The sequence below is a fragment of the Talpa occidentalis genome, unplaced genomic scaffold (assembly GCF_014898055.3).
Source record: "Talpa occidentalis isolate TD23 unplaced genomic scaffold, MPIMG_talOcc4v2.1 talOcc4.2, whole genome shotgun sequence".
NCBI classification, from domain to species: domain Eukaryota; kingdom Metazoa; phylum Chordata; class Mammalia; order Eulipotyphla; family Talpidae; genus Talpa; species Talpa occidentalis.
Genome location: NW_023602073.1, coordinates 47,262,650 through 47,281,027, shown reverse-complemented (window position 1 = coordinate 47,281,027; position 18,378 = coordinate 47,262,650). Strand labels below are relative to the sequence as shown.

General features: G+C 45.0%; 1 protein-coding gene across 9 annotated transcripts in view; it reads left to right on the top strand.

Annotated features, from left to right (window-relative positions):
* Positions 1-18,378, top strand: part of LOC119252189 (uncharacterized) — a 119,933-nt gene that overhangs the window by 92,177 nt on the left and 9,378 nt on the right. For all 9 annotated transcript variants that reach the window (XM_054698645.1, XM_054698644.1, XM_054698641.1 and 6 more), the window contains 3 exons: positions 16,970-17,119; positions 17,430-17,735; positions 17,967-18,242. In XM_054698645.1, coding sequence (XP_054554620.1) covers positions 16,970-17,119; positions 17,430-17,735; positions 17,967-18,242 — 732 coding nt within the window. The remainder of the gene's footprint in view (positions 1-16,969; positions 17,120-17,429; positions 17,736-17,966; positions 18,243-18,378) is intronic.

The following is an 18,378-nucleotide window of genomic DNA, read 5'->3' as shown; positions in this document are numbered from 1 at the left end:
CATAATCCCTTCTAGCTCTATCCAGGTTGCTGCAAATGGCATGAGTTTATCTTTTTTGATTGCTGAATAACATTCCATTGTGCATATATACCACATCTTCTTGATCCACTCATCTATTTTTGGGCATTTGGGTTGTTTCCAGGTTTTACCTATTGTAAATAGTGCTGGAATAAACATAGGGGTACAGGTGTTCTTTGGAATCAATGTGTCTGTGTCCTTTGGATAGATCCCTAGGAGTGGAATTGCTGGGTTGTATGGTAGCTCCATTTTTAGTAGACTGAGGAACCTCCAGACAGCTTTCCATAGTGGTTGGACCAGTTTTCACTCCCACCAGCAGTGCAGGAGAGTTCCTTTTTCTCCACATCCTCGCCAACATTTGTTGTTGCTTGTTTTTATGTACCATTCTTACTGGTATAAGGTGGTATCTCATTGTGGTTTTGATTTGCATTTCCCTGATTATAAGGGATGTTGAACATTTTTTCATATGCCTGTTGGCCATTTGCATTTCCTCTTTGGAGAAATGTCTTTTAAGTTCTTCTGCCCATTTCTTGACTGGATTGTTTATTTCATTTTTGTTGAGTCCTGTGAGTTCTTTGTAAATCTTTGTGATCAGTCCCTTATCAGTTTAATGAGTGCCAAGATTTTTTCCCAGTCAGTGGGGTGTCTCTCTGTTTTGGTTAATGTCTTTTTGTTGTACAGAAGCTTTTCAGTTTCATGTAATCCCAGGTGTTTATCTTTGCCTTCACTATCACTGCTTTGGGTGATGAGTCTTTAAAGATGTTTCTGAGATGTATGTCTTGTAGTGTTCTACCTATATCTTCTTCTATATATTTTATGGTTTCAGATCTTATGTCCAGTTCTTTTCTCCATTTTCAGTTGATTTTTGTGCACTGTGAGGGGTACTGATCTAGTTTCATTTTTTTGCATGTGGAGGTCCAGTTTTCCCAGCACCATTCATTGAGCAAACTGCCCTTGTTCCTTTGCATATTCTTTGCTCCTTTCTCAAAGATTAGTTGTTCATATAAGTGTGGCTTTATTTCTGGGCTCTCTATTCAGTTCCATTGGTCTGTGTGTCTGTTTTTGTTTCAATACAAAACTGTTTTAATTATTATGGCTTTATAGTATAGCTTGAAGTTTCGAAGTGTGATAGCTCCTTTCTCCTTTGTTTTCATCAGCAGGGCTTTGGCTATTTGTGTATTTTTTTTGTGGTTCCATATGAATTTCATCCGTATTTGTTCTATTTCTTTGAAGAATGTCATTGGGATTTTGATTGGAATAGCATTGAACCTGTATATTGCTTTTGGTAGGATGGTCATTTTAATAATGTTGATTCTTCCAGTCCATGAGCAGGGGATGTCTTTCCATTTCTTTATATCTTCTTCAAATTCTTTTAACAGTGTTTTACAATTTTCTTTGTATAGGTCTTTCACCTCTTTTGTTAGGTTTATCCCCAAGTATTTGATTTTTTTGGTTTCAATTATAAAAAGGATGGTTTTCTTGATTTCTTCTTCTTCCGATTGATTGTGTATAGGAAGGCTACTGATTTTTGGGCGTTGATTTTTGTATCCTGCTACTTTATTGAACTGATTGATTATTTTGAGTAGATTTTCTGTGGAGTTTTTAGGGTTCTCTATGTATATTATTATATTGTCTGCAAATAGTGATAATTTTACTTCTTTTTTCCATGTTTGGATTCCCTGTATGTCTTTTTCTTGTCTTATTGCCCTGGCTAGGACCTCCAGTATTATATTGAAGAGCAGTGGTGAGAGAGGACAACCTTGTCTTGTTCCTGATCTCAAAGGAAAGGCCTTCAGCCTTTCGCCATTGAGAATAATGTTGGCAGTGGGTTTGTTGTAAATGGCTTTTTTCATTTTAAGTCTTGTTCCTTCTATCCTGAGAATTTCAAGGGCCTTCATCATAAATGGATGTTGGACTTTTTCAAAAGCTTTCTCAGCATCTATTGATTTGATCATATGGTTTTTATTTTTCTTTTTGTTGATCTGTTGGATTACACTGATTGATTTTTGTATGTTGAACCATCCTTGTACCCCTGGGATGAATCCCACTTGATCATGGTGTATTATCCCTTTGATGCATTGTTGGATTCTGTTGGCAAGGATTTTGTTGAGGATTTTTGCATCAGTGTTCATTAGGGAGATTGGCCTGTAATTTTCTTTTTGTGCTGTCTTTGTTTGGTTTTGGTATTAGTGTCATGTTGGCTTCGTAGAACATATTTGGTAGTATTCCTTCTTTTTCAATTTTTTGAAAGAGTTTGTGTAGGATAGATCCCAATTCACTGCTGAACGTTTGGTTGAATTCATTTGTGAAGCCATCTGGGCCTGGACTTTTGTTTTTGGGGAGTGCTTTGATTACTGCCTCAATTTCACTGCTTGTTATTGGTGTGTTTAGCTGTTGTATTTTTTCTTTGTCCGTCTTTGGATGATTGTATCGTTCCAGGCATTTGTCCATTTCTTCTAGGTTGTTGAATTTGTTTGCATACAAGTGTGCATAGTAATCTCTGGTTATTCTTTTGATTTCTACTGAGTCTGCTGTGATTTCTCCTCTTTCATTTATAATCCTATTTATGTGTGTTTTCTCCTGTTTTTTCTTTGTGTGCCTGGCTAGAGGTTTGTTTATTTTGTTTATTTTTCCAAAGAACCCACTTTTTGTTTTATTGTTCTTTTGAATTTTTTTTCAATTTCCATTTTGTTTATTTCTGCTTTGATTTTTAATATTTCCTTTCTCCTACTGGCTTTAGGGTTTTTTTGTTGTTCTTTTTCTAGCTGTGAGATTAGGTTCTTTTTCTAGATGTGAGATTAGGTTGTTTCTTTGAGTTCTTTCTTGTTTGTTGATGTGAGCCTGTATTGCTATATATTTTCCTCTTATTACTGCTTTTGCTGCATCCCATACATTCTGGAAAGTGGTGTCCTTCTTGTTGTTCAACTCAAAGCGTTTTTTAATTTCTTCGATCTCCTTATTAGTCCAGTTGTCTTCCAGCAATGTGGATTTCAATCTCCATGAAGTGGGAGGGTTCCTGTTTTCTTTTCATAATTTATCTCTAGCTTGATGCCTTTATGATTGGAGAAGATAGTTGGAATGATTTTGATCTTCATGTATCTGTCAATGTTTGTCTTGTGGCCCAGTATGTGATCAATTCTGGAGAATGATCCATGTGCTCTTGAGAAAAATGTGTACTCGGATTTTTTGGGGTGCATTGTCCTATAGATAGATGTCTGTTAAGTCCATGAGTTCTATGTCTTTATTTAGGGCTCTAGTGTCTTTGTTTATTTTTTGTCCTGTTGATCTGTACATTGATGAGAGAGGGGTATTGAAGTCTCCCACTGTATATGTATTTTCTTTAATGTCTGTTTTCAGAGCATTGTCTAATATATTTTGGTGCCCCTTCACTTGGTGAGTATATGTTGATGAGTGTTATGTCTTCCTGATCTATTGTCGCCTTGATCATAATGTAGTGTCCGGGTATGTCTCTTTTTTCCTTTTTTAATTTGAAGTCTATTTCATCTGATATAAGTATGGCTGTTCCTGCCTTCTTTTTTGGTCCATTTGCTTGTAGGATTGTTTTCCAAGCTTTTACTTTCAGTCTGTGGTTATCTTTTGTGGTTAAATGTGTTTCCTGGAGATAGCAGAAGGTTGGGTTTTGTTTTTCAATCCAGCCTACTACTCTCTGTCTTTTTATTGATGAGTTTAATCCATTTACATTTAGAGTTAATATTGATATGTTGGCATCTGTATTTGCCATTTTTTAAATCTTTTTTTTGGTGTGGTTTTATTCCTTGCTTTATTCTGTTCTTCTTGTTCATTCCTCTGTTGGTTTTGGCTTTAGGACTTCTTGTAGAATTTTTTGGAGTGGGGGTTTAGTTGTAATGAATTTCTGGAGTTTCTGTTTGTCTGAGAAGGTCCATATTTTTTCTTCATAGAGGAAGGTGAGCTTTGCAGGTTAAAGTATTCTTGGTTGGCATTTGCTGTCTTGAAGTTTGCTGAATATGTTACTCCATTCTCTTCTTGCCCTTAATGTTTCTTTGGAGAAGTCTGAAGCTGACCTGATTGGTTTTCCCTTATAAGTTATCTGTTTCTTCCCTTTCCAGTTTCATTATTTTTTCCTTGTCTTGGACTCTTGCAAGCTTTACTATTAGGTGTCTTGCTGTAGTTTTCTTTTCATTTTGGTAATTGGGAGTTCTCACTTCTTGTATGTCTATGTTCGTCTCCTTTTTCATGCTCGGGAAGTTTTCTTCAGTTATCTCCTTGAATAATTTCGCTGTTCCTTTGTCTGTCTCCTCACCTTCTGGAATACCTATAACTTACATTTCCTCTCTTCATGGAGTTTGATAATTGTCTAAGAGTGTCCTCAGACTGCTTCATTTGCCTTCTCTCTCCTTTTCTCTTTTGGCTCTTTTTATTTCTGTATCTTCAATAATAATGATCCTTTCTCGATTTCATCCATTCTGTTTTCATTGCTTTTCCCAGAGTTCTTTATGTCCTCTAGAAATCTTTAAATCTGTGTTTCTTTTCTTTCCTTTCTTAAGGTATCAATTTGATTCTTCAGTTCAGTGATTATATGTCTCAAATAATTTTTTTCCATTTCGTTTTCTTTCTGTTTTCTAATCATGATGATCATTAATTCTCTATCTGATAGGCTGAGAAGTTCTTCCATATCATTCTTGAACTCTGGTGACTGTATTTTCTTTTTGTGGTGTGTCCTTCTCCTGCGGGCTTGCTTGGCTATTTATATTTTTTCTTTTCCCTCTTGTTCGCTTTCTAATCAGTTCTATGTGTTGGGACATTGTGTCACTGGTGTTGGTGGGCATCTCTTTGGAGTGTTCCTTTAGGGGTGTCAGAAACTGTTTACCAGACTGAGACCGGCATTGGTAGACTGATACTCCACCAGGGTGTTGATGCTGTGTTGCTGGGCTCTGTCCCTTACTGTTCTCTCCCTCTGTATTTACTCAGTTCCATCAGGAAATCAGCTAGTTGGTGATTTTGTTCTGGTCATGAGGTGGTGCCAGAGACCCCTACTTGCTGACCTGTACTTTTTCCCAGTGGTTCTCTGAGAAATGGATGGGGGGCAAGGAGAGCATCTCAACACAGGGCCTCTTATTCAAACTGGGTGCTGTGTCTGCCCTGTGTTCACCTGATGCTGTGCCCGCAGTTGTATGGATCCCACACCCTGAATTTTGCGCTCTAGGTCTCAGTTCCAGGGGTATCAGGTTGTAAACTGCCGGGGACCAGCCTCCGGCAAAATGTCATGTCAGGGGTTCCTGAAAGGATGAGACGGCCTCAGCGACTTATAAGGGGCTGAAACTTAAGGGCTGAGGGGAAGGGGATGAGGTAGTGAGGAGACACTGACACTTGGTGAGGTGTTAGTATCTTTTCCCGAGAGGCTCAGCAGGTTCTTTATTTATTCATTTTTTGCAAGCAGTGAGATGACATTATCATGTGCATAGAAACAAAGCAGAAACAATCAGTGCATTTCTTTTTCCATAGGTTTTTGGCCACTACGTGCTCTCAGTAAGAAGGCGACCTTCAAGGTTAATGAAAAACTAAGCCTTACACTAAAACTCATTGTTTCAGCTAAACAATAACCTAACACAGTGGATAACCGCCAGTACATCCCTATCAGCTAAAGCCTAAGCAAGAAAAGACTTTTCTTATTCTCATGGCCTTCACAGCAGGGGCTGGCTGCTACTCAGCTATCAGAACTTTTTCTACCTAGAAACTCCTTAACTCAAATAGCTTCATTTAAAAACTTTCCTAAGAAACTTCAAGAGAAGGCAAAAGAAGGACCTACTATAATTGTTGTGTTGTAATGCTTGTCAGGCATGTTCAATAAATTGTCCCCCATTGTCAAGTGGGCCAAATTGTTTAATAACTAATTTCTAAACAGATAATTTTCCACGCCATCCACCCACAGTCTCCTGACACCTACAATCCACTGCCCAATATACGCTCTAATAAAATTTTCTCTCTCTATGACCAAGAACAAAAAGCAAAGGGATGCCAGATCTTCAGCCCCACAGTGTGAGGCCTTTTCTCTTAGCTGCTTGTCAGTATCCTATCTGGCTGGGGCAACAAGGCCTCCTGCAGCAGTAAACGTTGGCTGTCACCCTGTGTGGTGCCTGTTGCTATGGCGAGTCCCGCACCCCAGATCCTGCGCCTGGCTCTCAGTTCCAGAATGGTGTCATGCTCCACGCCTTATTTCCCTTCTTACCCCAGTTTGCATGTCCCACCCTCCTCAGAGCCTGAGGGTATTTCTGGGATCCCTGGTTTCCAACTATCAGGATGTTGGTGATTTTGTTCTGGTCACTAGGTGGCACCAGAGATCTTTCTTAGTGTCCTTGCAAAACTGTTTTTTTCCCCGTGGGTCTGGGGAACAGAGTCTGGGTGGCGTGGAGCGCCTCAGTGGCATGGGGTGCTGTGTATGCTCTGTGCCCGGCTGTTGGGGGGGATCCCATGCCCCGAATTTTGTGCCCTGGGTCTCAGTTCCAAAGCCCTCAGATACAGGATGTGGGCGGTAGCCCAGTTCAGTGTCTGCAGAAATGGCGCCTTTTGTACCCCGCTCCCATGTCTGGGTGCCTGGTTTCTGATTACTCGGTGAGGGACATTCACCTCAATGAGGGCTCCCGCGTGCCTCCCTGCAAGCCTAGGTTGCGGGCACGGGGACCTGGGCAGCGGCTATCCGCCTATGCTTTTCGAGTATGCCACTTTTCCGCACAAGCTTACCAGCTGGCCTTGGGCTATTTGTAGGTCTCGGTGGAGTCCTTGTTTTCCTCTAATGGCATAAGGAGCCGTTTGCTCACCTTCGCGGCTATTCCCCCACAGTTCTCCAGTTTCCATTCGTGGGGTGCGGTGACTGCAATAGTTCCTTTCCACTCACAGTCCCGCTTGATGTGTAGTTTGTTCTCATTGTTGTTTTTTTTTTTCTTTCTGTTGGGCAGAGTGGACCAGAGCTATGGGTGTGGGAGAGTAGCAGAATTCTGAGCTTTCCTCTCTTCTCCATCCTCTTTTATGGCAACTTTCCTCTTCGGGCAGTTTGGCAGAGTCGCCCTTTATCTCCTGTGTCCCAGTTCTCAGGGGACCTGCCGCTTTTCCTCCCTATTAACTTTTTTTTTTTAATGGGAGCACTTACGGTGTTTCCCTGTCGCCATGTTGGCCCCAACTCTTACTATTTTTTTTTTTAGAGTCTTAATTTTTTTTTAAAGATTTACTTATTTATTTATATAAGCACAGGGTACAGTCAGAAGCGTGGGAGGTGAGAGAATTCACCAGAGCCAGAGTGGGAAACAGAACAGACAGAGTGATGAAACACACTGCTGAGGGGAGCAGTGGGTGAGGCAGGAGAGGTCTGCAGGCCATATGGGACCCCCACCAGCAGCCAGGGATTGAACCAGTGCTGCAGAGCTGCGGGCAGGTTTACAACCTAGCGCTCAACAGCTGCGCCACCAGGGGAGGCCCAACTCTTACTATTTTTAAAGATTTATTTTTATTTATTTATGCATACAAGAACTGGGTACAGTCCAGAGATGTAGAGGGTGAGATGATTCACCAGAGACAGAGTGGGGAGCAGAACAGGCAGATCTGTTGAAATACACTGCTGAGGGGAGCAGCGGATGAGACAGGAGAGGTAGCTGCGCCATGTGGGTCAGCTCCCTGGCCAGGCATTGATCCTGTTGCAGTGGCTGGCAAGAGCTTGATAGCACTGAGAGGGGAACTCCTGCCCCACCAGGGAGGCCCATGCCATTATCATTCATAAGTATTATTGAAACAATTTATCACTATAGGGTAAATGGTTTTCAGGCTTTTCTGCCCTCCTGGGATTAGGATTGCCCTGCCTGATGGGGCACCTGCATTTGTTACATTGTTATAGTTGTCTTGTTTACTTCTGTGGGCCTTGACTGCAGTATTGAGGTAGCTCCCCAGGAGAAGCTGAAGCAGGAGAGGGGCAGGAGAGAGAAGGCGAGAAAGATCGCCAGAGAAGCCCAGCGTGGAGGCTTGCTGGGGGCTTGGAGGCCTGCCCGCCTCCTGGTCTCCTGGCACCACTGCCTGCCATGTGCCTGGTTGCTGCACTACAAGTAAAGCTCAATAAAAGCCTGAGAAAGCCACCGTGGGCTCCAGGACTCCTCCTTTATCCCAGGCTGCTCGGATCATAGATGAACCAGCACTGTGGCCATCCTGCCACCACAATCACCATCTTACAATGCACACAGACACCTTTACTGCTCATGGCGACTCTGGAGGCAAAGAGGAAAGTGTGACTTCTCCTCCCCAGGAAGACATCCCAGTGGATGTCAGGAGGGGATTGTCTGTGGGTCACTTGCCCCTCGGGTAAAAGAGCAGCCCTAATGGGGCCCTGGAGGTGACCTTATCCCTGTGTCTGCAGCGTCCACGTGGGAGAGGGGTCTCTAGGCATCTCTGCCCTTATTTATTGTCCATTCTCACTGTGGCTGCAGAGGCTGTGTCTGCCTGATGTGGACGAGACTGTGGGGACGACTGATTGGAGGCTGTCTTGGAATGTGGTTATGTGATCTTGCCCCAGTGAGTGGGACAGGAAGGCAAGACCAGCTCTCAGTGTATCACATTGGCCTTGCAGTGAGCAGGGCAGGGCACTATGAAGCAGCCTGCCTTGGGTTGGCATTGATGCCAGTGAGAGGACAGCTGACCAGTAGGTTGGGGTGGGAAATCAGAGCAAGGCTGAGCAAGTGGCCCCTATATTCCCCAGGAAGGTGTCTCTCTGTTATATATGGGGTCACCGAGGCTTGTTCTTAGAGATAGTACATGGGGGAGCCTGTCTCACCTCTGGTCTCCTTTAGAGAAGGTCTTTTCCTCCTGCACTGGGGTCTTCCCAGTCAGAGGCAGCTTATGGTCTGTTTGTCCTGCAGTCTGGCCTGTTGTTTGGGCTGCACCTCCCTCTATAGAGAGTGGAACAGTCCCTCTTCCAGCGCCCTGTGTGATGGCACAGAGGGCATGGCCCTGGGCGGTCTCTTTGGACACTTGTGGCTGAAATGTCCTGGTTGCTTCAGGCCCTTTTAGAGAGACAGAAGATTTACATTAGTTTCCCAAAGTCCTTGTGTTTCACTTGGTCTCATGAGAACAAAGGCAGCTTCCCCATCAGCTGCTGTGAGTCTCTCACTTTAGTCTCCAGCATTTTCCCTCCTGCCTCAGTTGTGGTGTAAGAATTGAAATTTATACTCCCAACTTTGGCCAGGATTTCTTTGTTCTCTAGTTTATGAGCTGGCCAGGCAGGAGCTCAGAAGATCTGAGGACACAGTCCAGGGATGAGCAGGCAGTGGAGGGCTCATTACCCACCTGCAAGAGAATGACAGAAAAAGCACCCCCTTTTTTGGCATCTGACCTGTAGCCAAAAAGCACCCCTTTTGGGTCTTGGAATTGTGGGGGGAAGGTGACCTGCACCCACATGTTGGAGGGGAGAGATCCCGTGGATTAGTCACCCTTACCCACCCTCATCCTGCCCCTACTCTTTTCCAGGAGTCTGAACACGCAGTCGGGCACCTGCCTGGAGGGCGGGTCTCAGGGGCAGGTGAGACGCCAGGGCATGGAGGAGGAGCCTTTCCCAGCTTCCAGGACAATATCTGTGGTGACTGAATGGGGGAGCAGGGAAACCAAGGAGGGGATCCAGGGGCCAGTCCAGGGGGGTCAGGAAAGCTGTGAGGACAGACTCTGAGGTGCACTGGTATAACACAGCAGTTTCAATCATATTCTCAGTTGTGTGGGGAAATGTGACCACAGACAGACATTTTGTGCAAAGCTGTGGTAACAATAACAATACACAACTGAAATTTTCTATTAAGTTCATTTCCTCAGTGTTCATGGGGAGATTCTCCCCGCTCCCCCCACGGGAAGATTCTTCATCTCTATTTGAGTCACAAAAAACCAGATACCTACTTACACCACAGTGTCAGTGGGGATCATTAATGTATTTTAATATTGTCCTCTGCTTAGGATCAAGGAGGCAAATTGCCCAAAAACAAGCTGGATACAATCTGAGCACTTTTGAAGGTCATTTCAGCTAAAACCTGGGAAATAATTTGAATGTTCCACCACTTTACAAAGATATGGAATTTTCATGCTGTTATATGAAATGATTTTTATGTCTTCAAAAATTAAGAAAAGTTGATGGTTGATGTTATGTTTAAGGCTATAAGGTTTTTGGCCTGTGTATTTTCTTTTTCTTTTTTTTTTAAATATTTTATTTTATATAATTCTTACATCTTTTTTCATCTTTGTACAATGTATGCATTTTCATTTTGGTTATATTCCCCTTACAATTGCACACCTCCCACCCCTTATTTTGACTCTAGTCCTTCCTTCCCCCCCCCCCTTACCCCCGTAGTGTGTGTCTGGTTTATAGTTGCTTGTTGATTTTGATTATTACTTTGTATTGATTAGTCTTTTTCCTGGTCTCTTATTTATTTAGGTTTTCTAAATTCCTGCTATGAGTGAGACCATCAGGTATTTTTCTTTTTCTTTCTGACTTATTTCGCTGAGCATGATCCCTTCCAGCTCCATCCATGTTGCTGCAAACTGCATGTGTTTATCTTTTTTGATTGCTGAGTAATATTCCATGGTGTATATGTACCACATCTTCTTGATCCAGTCATCTATTTTTGGGCATTTGGGTTGTTTCCAAAGCTTAGCTATTGTAAACAGTGCTGCTATAAACATAGGGGTGCAGGTGCTCTTTGCAATTGATGTTTCTGTGTCCTTTGGGTAAATACCTAGGAGTGGAATTGCTGGATCATATGGAAGCTCTATGTTTAGTAGGTCAAGAAATCTCCACACAGCTCTCCATAGTGATTGGACCAGTTTGCACTCATACCAGCAGTGCAGGAGAGTTCCTTTTTCTCCACAACCTTGCCAATATTTGTTGTTGCTAGTTTTTTTTAATATGTGCCATTCTCACTGGTGTAAGATGGTATCTCATGGTAGTTTTGATTTGCATTTCCCTGATTACCAGTGATGTTGAACATTTTTTCATATGCCTGTTGGTCTGGCCTGTGTATTTTCTGTTAATAACTTGTTATATAATAAGATAGTACTCATATAAAGGAATTAATGTGATTTGGGTGACTGCATACAGGATAATTATAAAGTGAAATCATTATTTCCTTGTCTTTTTTTTATTAAAGATTTATTTTTATTTATTTATGCATACAAAAACTGGGGTATAGGCCAGAAGTGTGGGGGTGACAAGAATCACTGGATACAGAGTGGGGAGCAGAACAGGCAGAACTACTGAAATGCACTGCTGAGGCTAGCAGCAGGCGAGACAGGAGAGGTCTGCTGTGCCTTGTGGACCAGCTCCCTGTTTGGGGATCAAATTCATGCCATTGTGGCCGGTGATAGCTTGATAGTGCTGCAACTGAAACCCTGAACTACAAGGTGTGCCCTATTTCCTTGTCTTTCATCTAACTTCAGACATTTGTTTTTCTAGAGGAAATGATCATCTATTGCTCTAATGAAATGATGCTTCAGACATTTCCTGTAAATACAAGTTGGTCTAATAAAACTGATAATTAGAATATTTACCATAGATATAAATGGTGATATATGGCTGTGAAGGTATGAAAACAGCTAAGCTGCTGCTTATGGTTGACTAATGGTCTTGTGGATGAAAGGAAAAGGGAGAGTTAGATAAACTTATTTGTTGAAAGGTCAAAGATGAATAACCTATTACATATTGATGATCACATTTACATGGGGGAATAACATATATTTTGGAGTTTTGCACCTATAACCCCCCCCCAATATGGTTGAAAAGATCAAATTGATCAGAATAAATATAATAAAATAAATAACTATGAAGATGACTCAGGCCTGGGCTCTGTCCCAAGGAGAGTGTGGTCACAGGAACATGCTGAGAATGGAGGGGCCAGGGAGGCTTCAGATTGGACTGTGGTAGTTACTCAAAAGGAGGGAGGGCGGGTAAATTCTATTGTTAAGTGAGACACATCATTAAATTATATAAATGTTTATTGTTTCCAAGAGAAGAAAAGAACAATATACATAATGTTCTTGACAAGGGTCACAGCTCCTCCAGTGTGTACTTTAGATTTGTGCATTTCTCCAGATAGAGTTTTATCTCAAAAATATTCTTTTTTTTTTTTAAAGATTTTATTTATTTATACAAGAACTGGGGTCCTAGGAGGTGAGAGAATTCACCAGAGACTGAGCAGGGAGCAGAACAGGCAAATGGACCTAAGACACTGCTGAGGGGAGCAGTGGGCAAGGTAGGAGAGGTCCGCCATACCATATAGGTTTCTCCCTGGCTGGCTGGGAATTGAAATTGTGCTGCAGAGGCTGCAGACAGCTTCACAGCTCGGTGCTCAAACCATTGTGCCACCGGGGAAGCCCTCAAAAAAATATTCTTATCCCAAGTGTTGAAAATAAAATGTGGGGAGTCCCTAGTAACATAAGGGGTTAAGTCTCAGCACTGTGAAGCTATTGACAGCCATTGTGGTAAGAGATGCAACCTAGGCCAGGCTGACCACATGGCACAGCAGACCTCTCCTGTTTCGCCCGCTGCTCCCCTTAGCAGTGTATTTTGGTAGATCCACTTGTTCTGCTCCCTACTCTGTCTCTGCTGAATCCTCTCACCCACACACCTCTGGCCTGCACCCCAGCTCTTGTATACATAAATAAATAAAACAAATCTTTAAAAAAATAAAAGAAAGATGGGTACTGACATTTGCAACTAACTTTGAAATGCATCAGAAAAATAAGATGGATGAATAGAGAGATGGATCGTAGATAAACTTTAGATGAGTGATAAAGCAAATGCTGGGATCTAGGTGGTGTGCTTTGCACTATTATTTCAATTATTCTGTGTGCTTGAAAATGTTCATAAAATACCACAGACTGAGGGGTGAATGTGCCCACACTCTGGGGGCAGGGCAAGGCCTCCAGCCTGTCCTTCAAAGCCTTTGAGGCACCCATTTTTCTTAGTAGCCTGGAGGATGGAGACCATCACTAATCTGTTCCGCGAGGCTGTCAGCCCGGCAGAAATCTCACCTCTGTCTGAGTTTTCAGTGTCTTCTCAATGTCAGCTCCCAACATGCTCACGGGTCTGCTTCTAGGAGGTTCTGCAGCAGCTGCTCTCTGGACTTGGCCTGGTCCATCTCTACCGACACCTGCATCGATTGAGATGTGTCCTGTTAGAATTTTTTAATGTGCTCCTTGAACAGAATCACGTCTTCTTTCAGAAAAGTTGTCTCCTGTGTCAGGGCCTGGGCACCATAGAGCATGGGGGCATGTTCTGAAGGTCCTGGTGACTTGCTTCCTTCTTTGTGCTTTAGCTCTTGGGTGAATAGCTGCAGCCTCCTCCCCAGGGAGGCTTGTCACTGCCTTCCTGGCAGCCTTTCTAGGGCCCCTGATGTTGCCCTGCTCTCTGCTCCTTCACATTGAAGTTTTCAGCAAGCATCTTGGGAAGTCCCTGCCCACACAACTCAGGCCTCTTGCCCATGCTGTGAGAGCTGGCTCTAAGTGGCAAGGAGGCCTCAAGGTGATCCTTGAGATCCACAGCTCAGGCATTGTTGCTGGCGGCCCCTCTGGCAGGTTGTTGAGATACACCCCAGGATCCAGAGTTTGCATTGTTATGACCTCGTGAGAGCCAGTAACAGCTTAGCAGTGAGTAGACCAGGATGCTTTTCTTTCTTGGATTGATTTTTTTTTTACTGGCCCTGGAGTTATAATTATCTTGTTCCCTTACTAGCTTAGTTCCTGTTGTGCTCATTCCTAATCACCCCCAAGACCACCCTAGGGTCAGAATCTCCATGGACATATCACAGACACCAGCTATTCTGCCCGCTTCCTCCTGGGCAGACCCCTGTCCCACAGCCTCAGTCCTGCTCACGGGGCCTGGGTCCTTCTCACCTGGGCAAGGCTGAAGGCCCGAATCTCTCACCTCACCCATGGCCTCTCTCCTGTTCCCGCTCCCCTGTGGTTGATTTTCCCATGTCCTGTTCTCTGTGTCCTTCATCTTTGTCTCCCCTTTGCCCACTAGTGTCCTTTGCTCACTAGAGGAGGGACGTGGAAAGTCACCCCTGAGACCATGAACAGCTGATCGAATGTCTGTGCCCCGAGCGCCTCCCTCACCTGGGCCTGACATGAGTCTGGGCTGGATTCCCCTGAGGACTGGGCAGGCCTGGCTTAGGACCTTCTGGCCTCCAGGCCTGAGTTGTCTCTTGAGGGTCCCAAGGTCTGTCCTTCTTCAGCCTCTTTCTGAAAGTCCCTGGGGCAGGTCATGGTGTGGGGCTGCTCATCCTGTGTAGGAGGAACCCGGGTAGGACACTCAGCGTGCACATTTTATCTGTGAGTGCTCAGGGATTTTCTTGAATTTTTTCCATCATTTTCACTCTCCATTCTTTTAGACACTTGTCTTATTAACTTGTTGGAATCTCCTGGTTGATAGACTCAGTTTCTTATAGGTCTTCTCGCTGCTTGTCATTTCTTTTCCATTCACATTATTTAGTGGGAGTGAGACTTTAATATTCCAGTTCATCTACTCATTTATTCATTTCTGTGATTAAATCTCTAATTTTCAAGATCTCTTATTCTGAGCACATGAAATTTTATAACATCTTTGTTTTCTTTTTCCTTTTTTTTAGTGCTAGAATATAACCAACTTTCCCTATATATGCATTGGGAATCTACCTCTCAATGAGTGTTTGAAATCTGTGCAGGAAATGGGGATGTGTCTCCTGAGCTAAGGAGTATGATGGGACATGGGGCCCCAGGAGAGAGGAGGGGGTCACATGGCAAGGAAAGGGTGGCTCATATGACGAAGACCGGATGTTCTATGATTATGTTTGCCCTGACATATATGTAGGTTTCTAGGATACAAAGTTCGTTTCTGGTAATAACCCTAATTTTGGGTAAGACCACCCATTTTCATACCAGGTAGTTATAGAAGTATAAACGTTTCTTAAGATGAACCCCTGATGACCCTCAGATGGAAATAATTCAAAGGCCAAAGCGGCCTGTCTTGGGGACACCTTTCTGAAAATTTGGGGAGGCCTGTCCTTCAGCACGTAATAAATGAGGGAAGAGAAAATGAGGGTGAGGACGGGGCCAGGCTACAGGCCTTTTCAATATGATTGTGTCCTAGGGCAGGACATGGAGGGGGGCTGAGGGAAGAGGGGACAGGCTGGTCTATGGGGCCAGCGCACGTGTGTCAGGGGCAGGAAGATAAAAAATCAAATTATGCCTAATTTGTTTTTAATATATTTTTTTCAGCTCTTGATACTATTGATAATAGAGTTAGGGCTCCTGCTTCTCTGCTTTCACAACAAACCCGCTCCTTCCTCCCAGCACGGGTCTCAGGTCAGGTTTACACGTGTCTTTGTCACCTTTACTCAGTGTCCATCTCTCCTGACAGCGCAAGCTCCATGTCTGCAGGGGCCTCTCTCTGCTCCCCATTGTATCTGCAGGGGAGGCAGCTTGGGAGAGAGGAGCCAGCCAGGGAGAGGGATGCTGGGAAGTGAAGAGGAGGCAAAGGCAGAGAACACTTGGGAGATGCTCCCTGGTTCACTGGGAAAAGCATTTGTTAAAGTGTGGTCTGTGGAGCCCTTAAGTCACCCAGAACCTTTCATGGGGTCCATGAGGTAAAACTATGTTCAAAACATCACTTAGATACCATTTGTCTTTTCGCTATTTGGCATTTGCTGAGGTAAAATTTAGTAAGAGTGGAGCTTATAGCACCACTGCAGAAGTAGTGATTCTTCACCAGCACTTACCTGCAGGAACAAAAATCAAAGCCAGTTTCACTTGAAAATGTCCTGGGAAAAGCATTAAAAGTTATCTTCATTATTGGGTCATCCTCAAATCCACATTTTAAAATATCTGGTGTGCTGACCTGGAAGGACACACGGAGCACTTCTGCGGCATCCCCAAGCCCTGAGTCCAGAGGAAAATATTTGTATGAGATGAATTAGACTCTTTATTTGTTGGCAGCACCAATCTTACCTGAGGGATGAATGACAAAAACTAAGGTCTTTTGAATTTGGTTAATTAGCAGATACTTTCCTCAAAATGATTGTTTCTTTTTTTTTTTTTTAAAGATTTTTAAAAATCATTTATACAATAGCTGGGGTACAGGCCAGAGGCACAGGAGGGTGAGAGGCTTCACAGAGACAGAGTGGGGAGCAGAACAGGCAGACAGTCTGAAAGCACTGCTGAGGGGAGCAGGTAGTGGGACAGGAGAGGTCTGCAGCGCCATGTGGGAATCTCCCTGGCCCAGTAACCAGTACTGCAGAGGCTGGGGACAGCTTCACAGCGCTGTGCTTAACCTGCTGTGCCACCAGAGAGGCTGATGTCTGTTTCTTGTAGAAAATCAACAATTGGCAACTGACAGTAATTTTGCCTGATAAAATATAAGCTCTCAGAGAAAACCAGAATTATGAAAAAAATGACTGCATCACTACTTGACAATTTATGGTACAAATTTTTCTTTTGGTATTTGTGATTAAAAAATAAAACTTTTTTTAATCATTTGATTCCAGTGTAATTAACACTAAAGATCTATGTAATTTAGTGAAACAATGTATCACCTTAAAAAAATCATACATTAGCACAAGTTCCAACCAATATGCAAGAGAAGCCTATGGAAATGTAACAGAATCAATTATTCCTTGATATTATTTCAGGTTTCACCCACTTAGCAAATAACCTTGGAGAAACTACCACCTGTACAGTTTTAATTTACTATCAATATTCACAATTATCTGAAAATACTACTAGTTTCTTCATTCCTCCAGGCTGCTGCTTCTCCCAAATCCACTCCTCCCTAATGTGGGGAAGGGAATTTGGAGCCTCCCCTTTCTGTGGATGTCACACTGTTACAGCATCATGTCTCCCTCTCACAGGCTCTGTGGGGTGGTGCAGCCTTGATGACCCCACACTCACCCCCATTCTCTCCCCATTTCCTGGGGGTTTCCAGGGAAGACAATCAGCATCATCCTGCTCCAGTTACACAGTCTCCAAGGACCCTCCTGGACTCCTTCTCCCCAGACCCCTGGATGGGGTGTGATGCCCCTCCCCCTCCTGCTGCTGCTCTGGGGGCCCCTGGCCCTGCTGGAGACCCGGGCGGGTGAGTGCGTGTCCAGCTGGACACTGTTGCTCCAGGAGGGAGGAGCAAGGAGCCCCCTGCGGGTGCAGGACCCCAGGAAAGGCTCATCTCCCCCCAACCTCTTGTTCCCCTTCAGGCCCTTTGTGTTCTGGCCCCTTCTGTCCCTCCCGCCTCCCCTGAGTGCTCTGGGCCACAGAGTCTGGGCCCTTCTTGGCCCACCCCCCTTTTCACTCTCCCGGCCCCGCCCCTTTCTCCCCTCCAGGCCCATCTCCCTGGGCCCTGGGCATGTGCTGAGAGGAGGGTCAGCCCGGGTCTCCCCTCCCATCCCCAGCCTCCCACTCCCTGACGCTTTTCTACACCGCGATGTCCTGGCCCGGCAATGGCAACTGCAATGACAACGGCCACGGCAATGGCAACGGGGAGCCCTGCTACATCGCCGTGGGTTACGTGGACGACACGCAGTTCGGGCGGTTCAACATCAGCTCTCCAGGCCAGAGTGTGGAGCCGCGGGCGACCTGGGCGGGGCAGGTGGGGCAGAAGGAGCGGGATGAGGAGACGCGGATCCAACGCAACAGCGCTCAGTGGTTCCAAGCGCTCCTGAAGGACCTGCGCGGCCGCTACAGCCAGAGCGAGGACGGTGAGCTTTGCGGAGCGGGGCCAGGGTCAGGTCACCCCCCATTCCCACCCTAAGGCCGGGGTGTCCCGAGTCTCAGGGTCCACTGACTCCTTGAGGCTGGTGGATCTGCCAGGCCCCTCCCCCGGGAAGGGACTGTCCTGCCGGCCCTTTCATTTTCAGTTTAGGTTTATTCAGGGTGGGTGGGGGTGACCGCGGGGTGACCTCCGGGCTGACCACAGGGGTGGGTGTCAGAGTCTCACACCCTCCAGAGGATGTTTGGCTGTGAAGTGGGCCCAGACCTGAACCTCCTCGGCGGGTTTGATCAGTACGCCTACGACGGCGTGGATTTCATCTCCCTGAGCGAGGACCTGCGCTCCTGGACCCCCGCGGACTCGGTGGCTCAGATCACCCAGCGCGAGTGGGAGGCGCAGGGGAGGGCCGAGCGCGTCAGGAACAGTATACAGGGCAGGTGCTTCCAGTGGCTTCTCAGATTCCTGGAGTTGGGGAAGGAGGTGCTGCAGCGCACAGGTAAGAGGGGCCACAAGGCCTCGGACCTCCCCTCTCCTGGCGCCCCACAGGGAAACTGGAATAATGGGCAGAACAGCACCTGCTTTCTGGGCAGAGAGGGAGAGTCCCCCTGGGTTTCACGGTCTGTGCTAGAGAG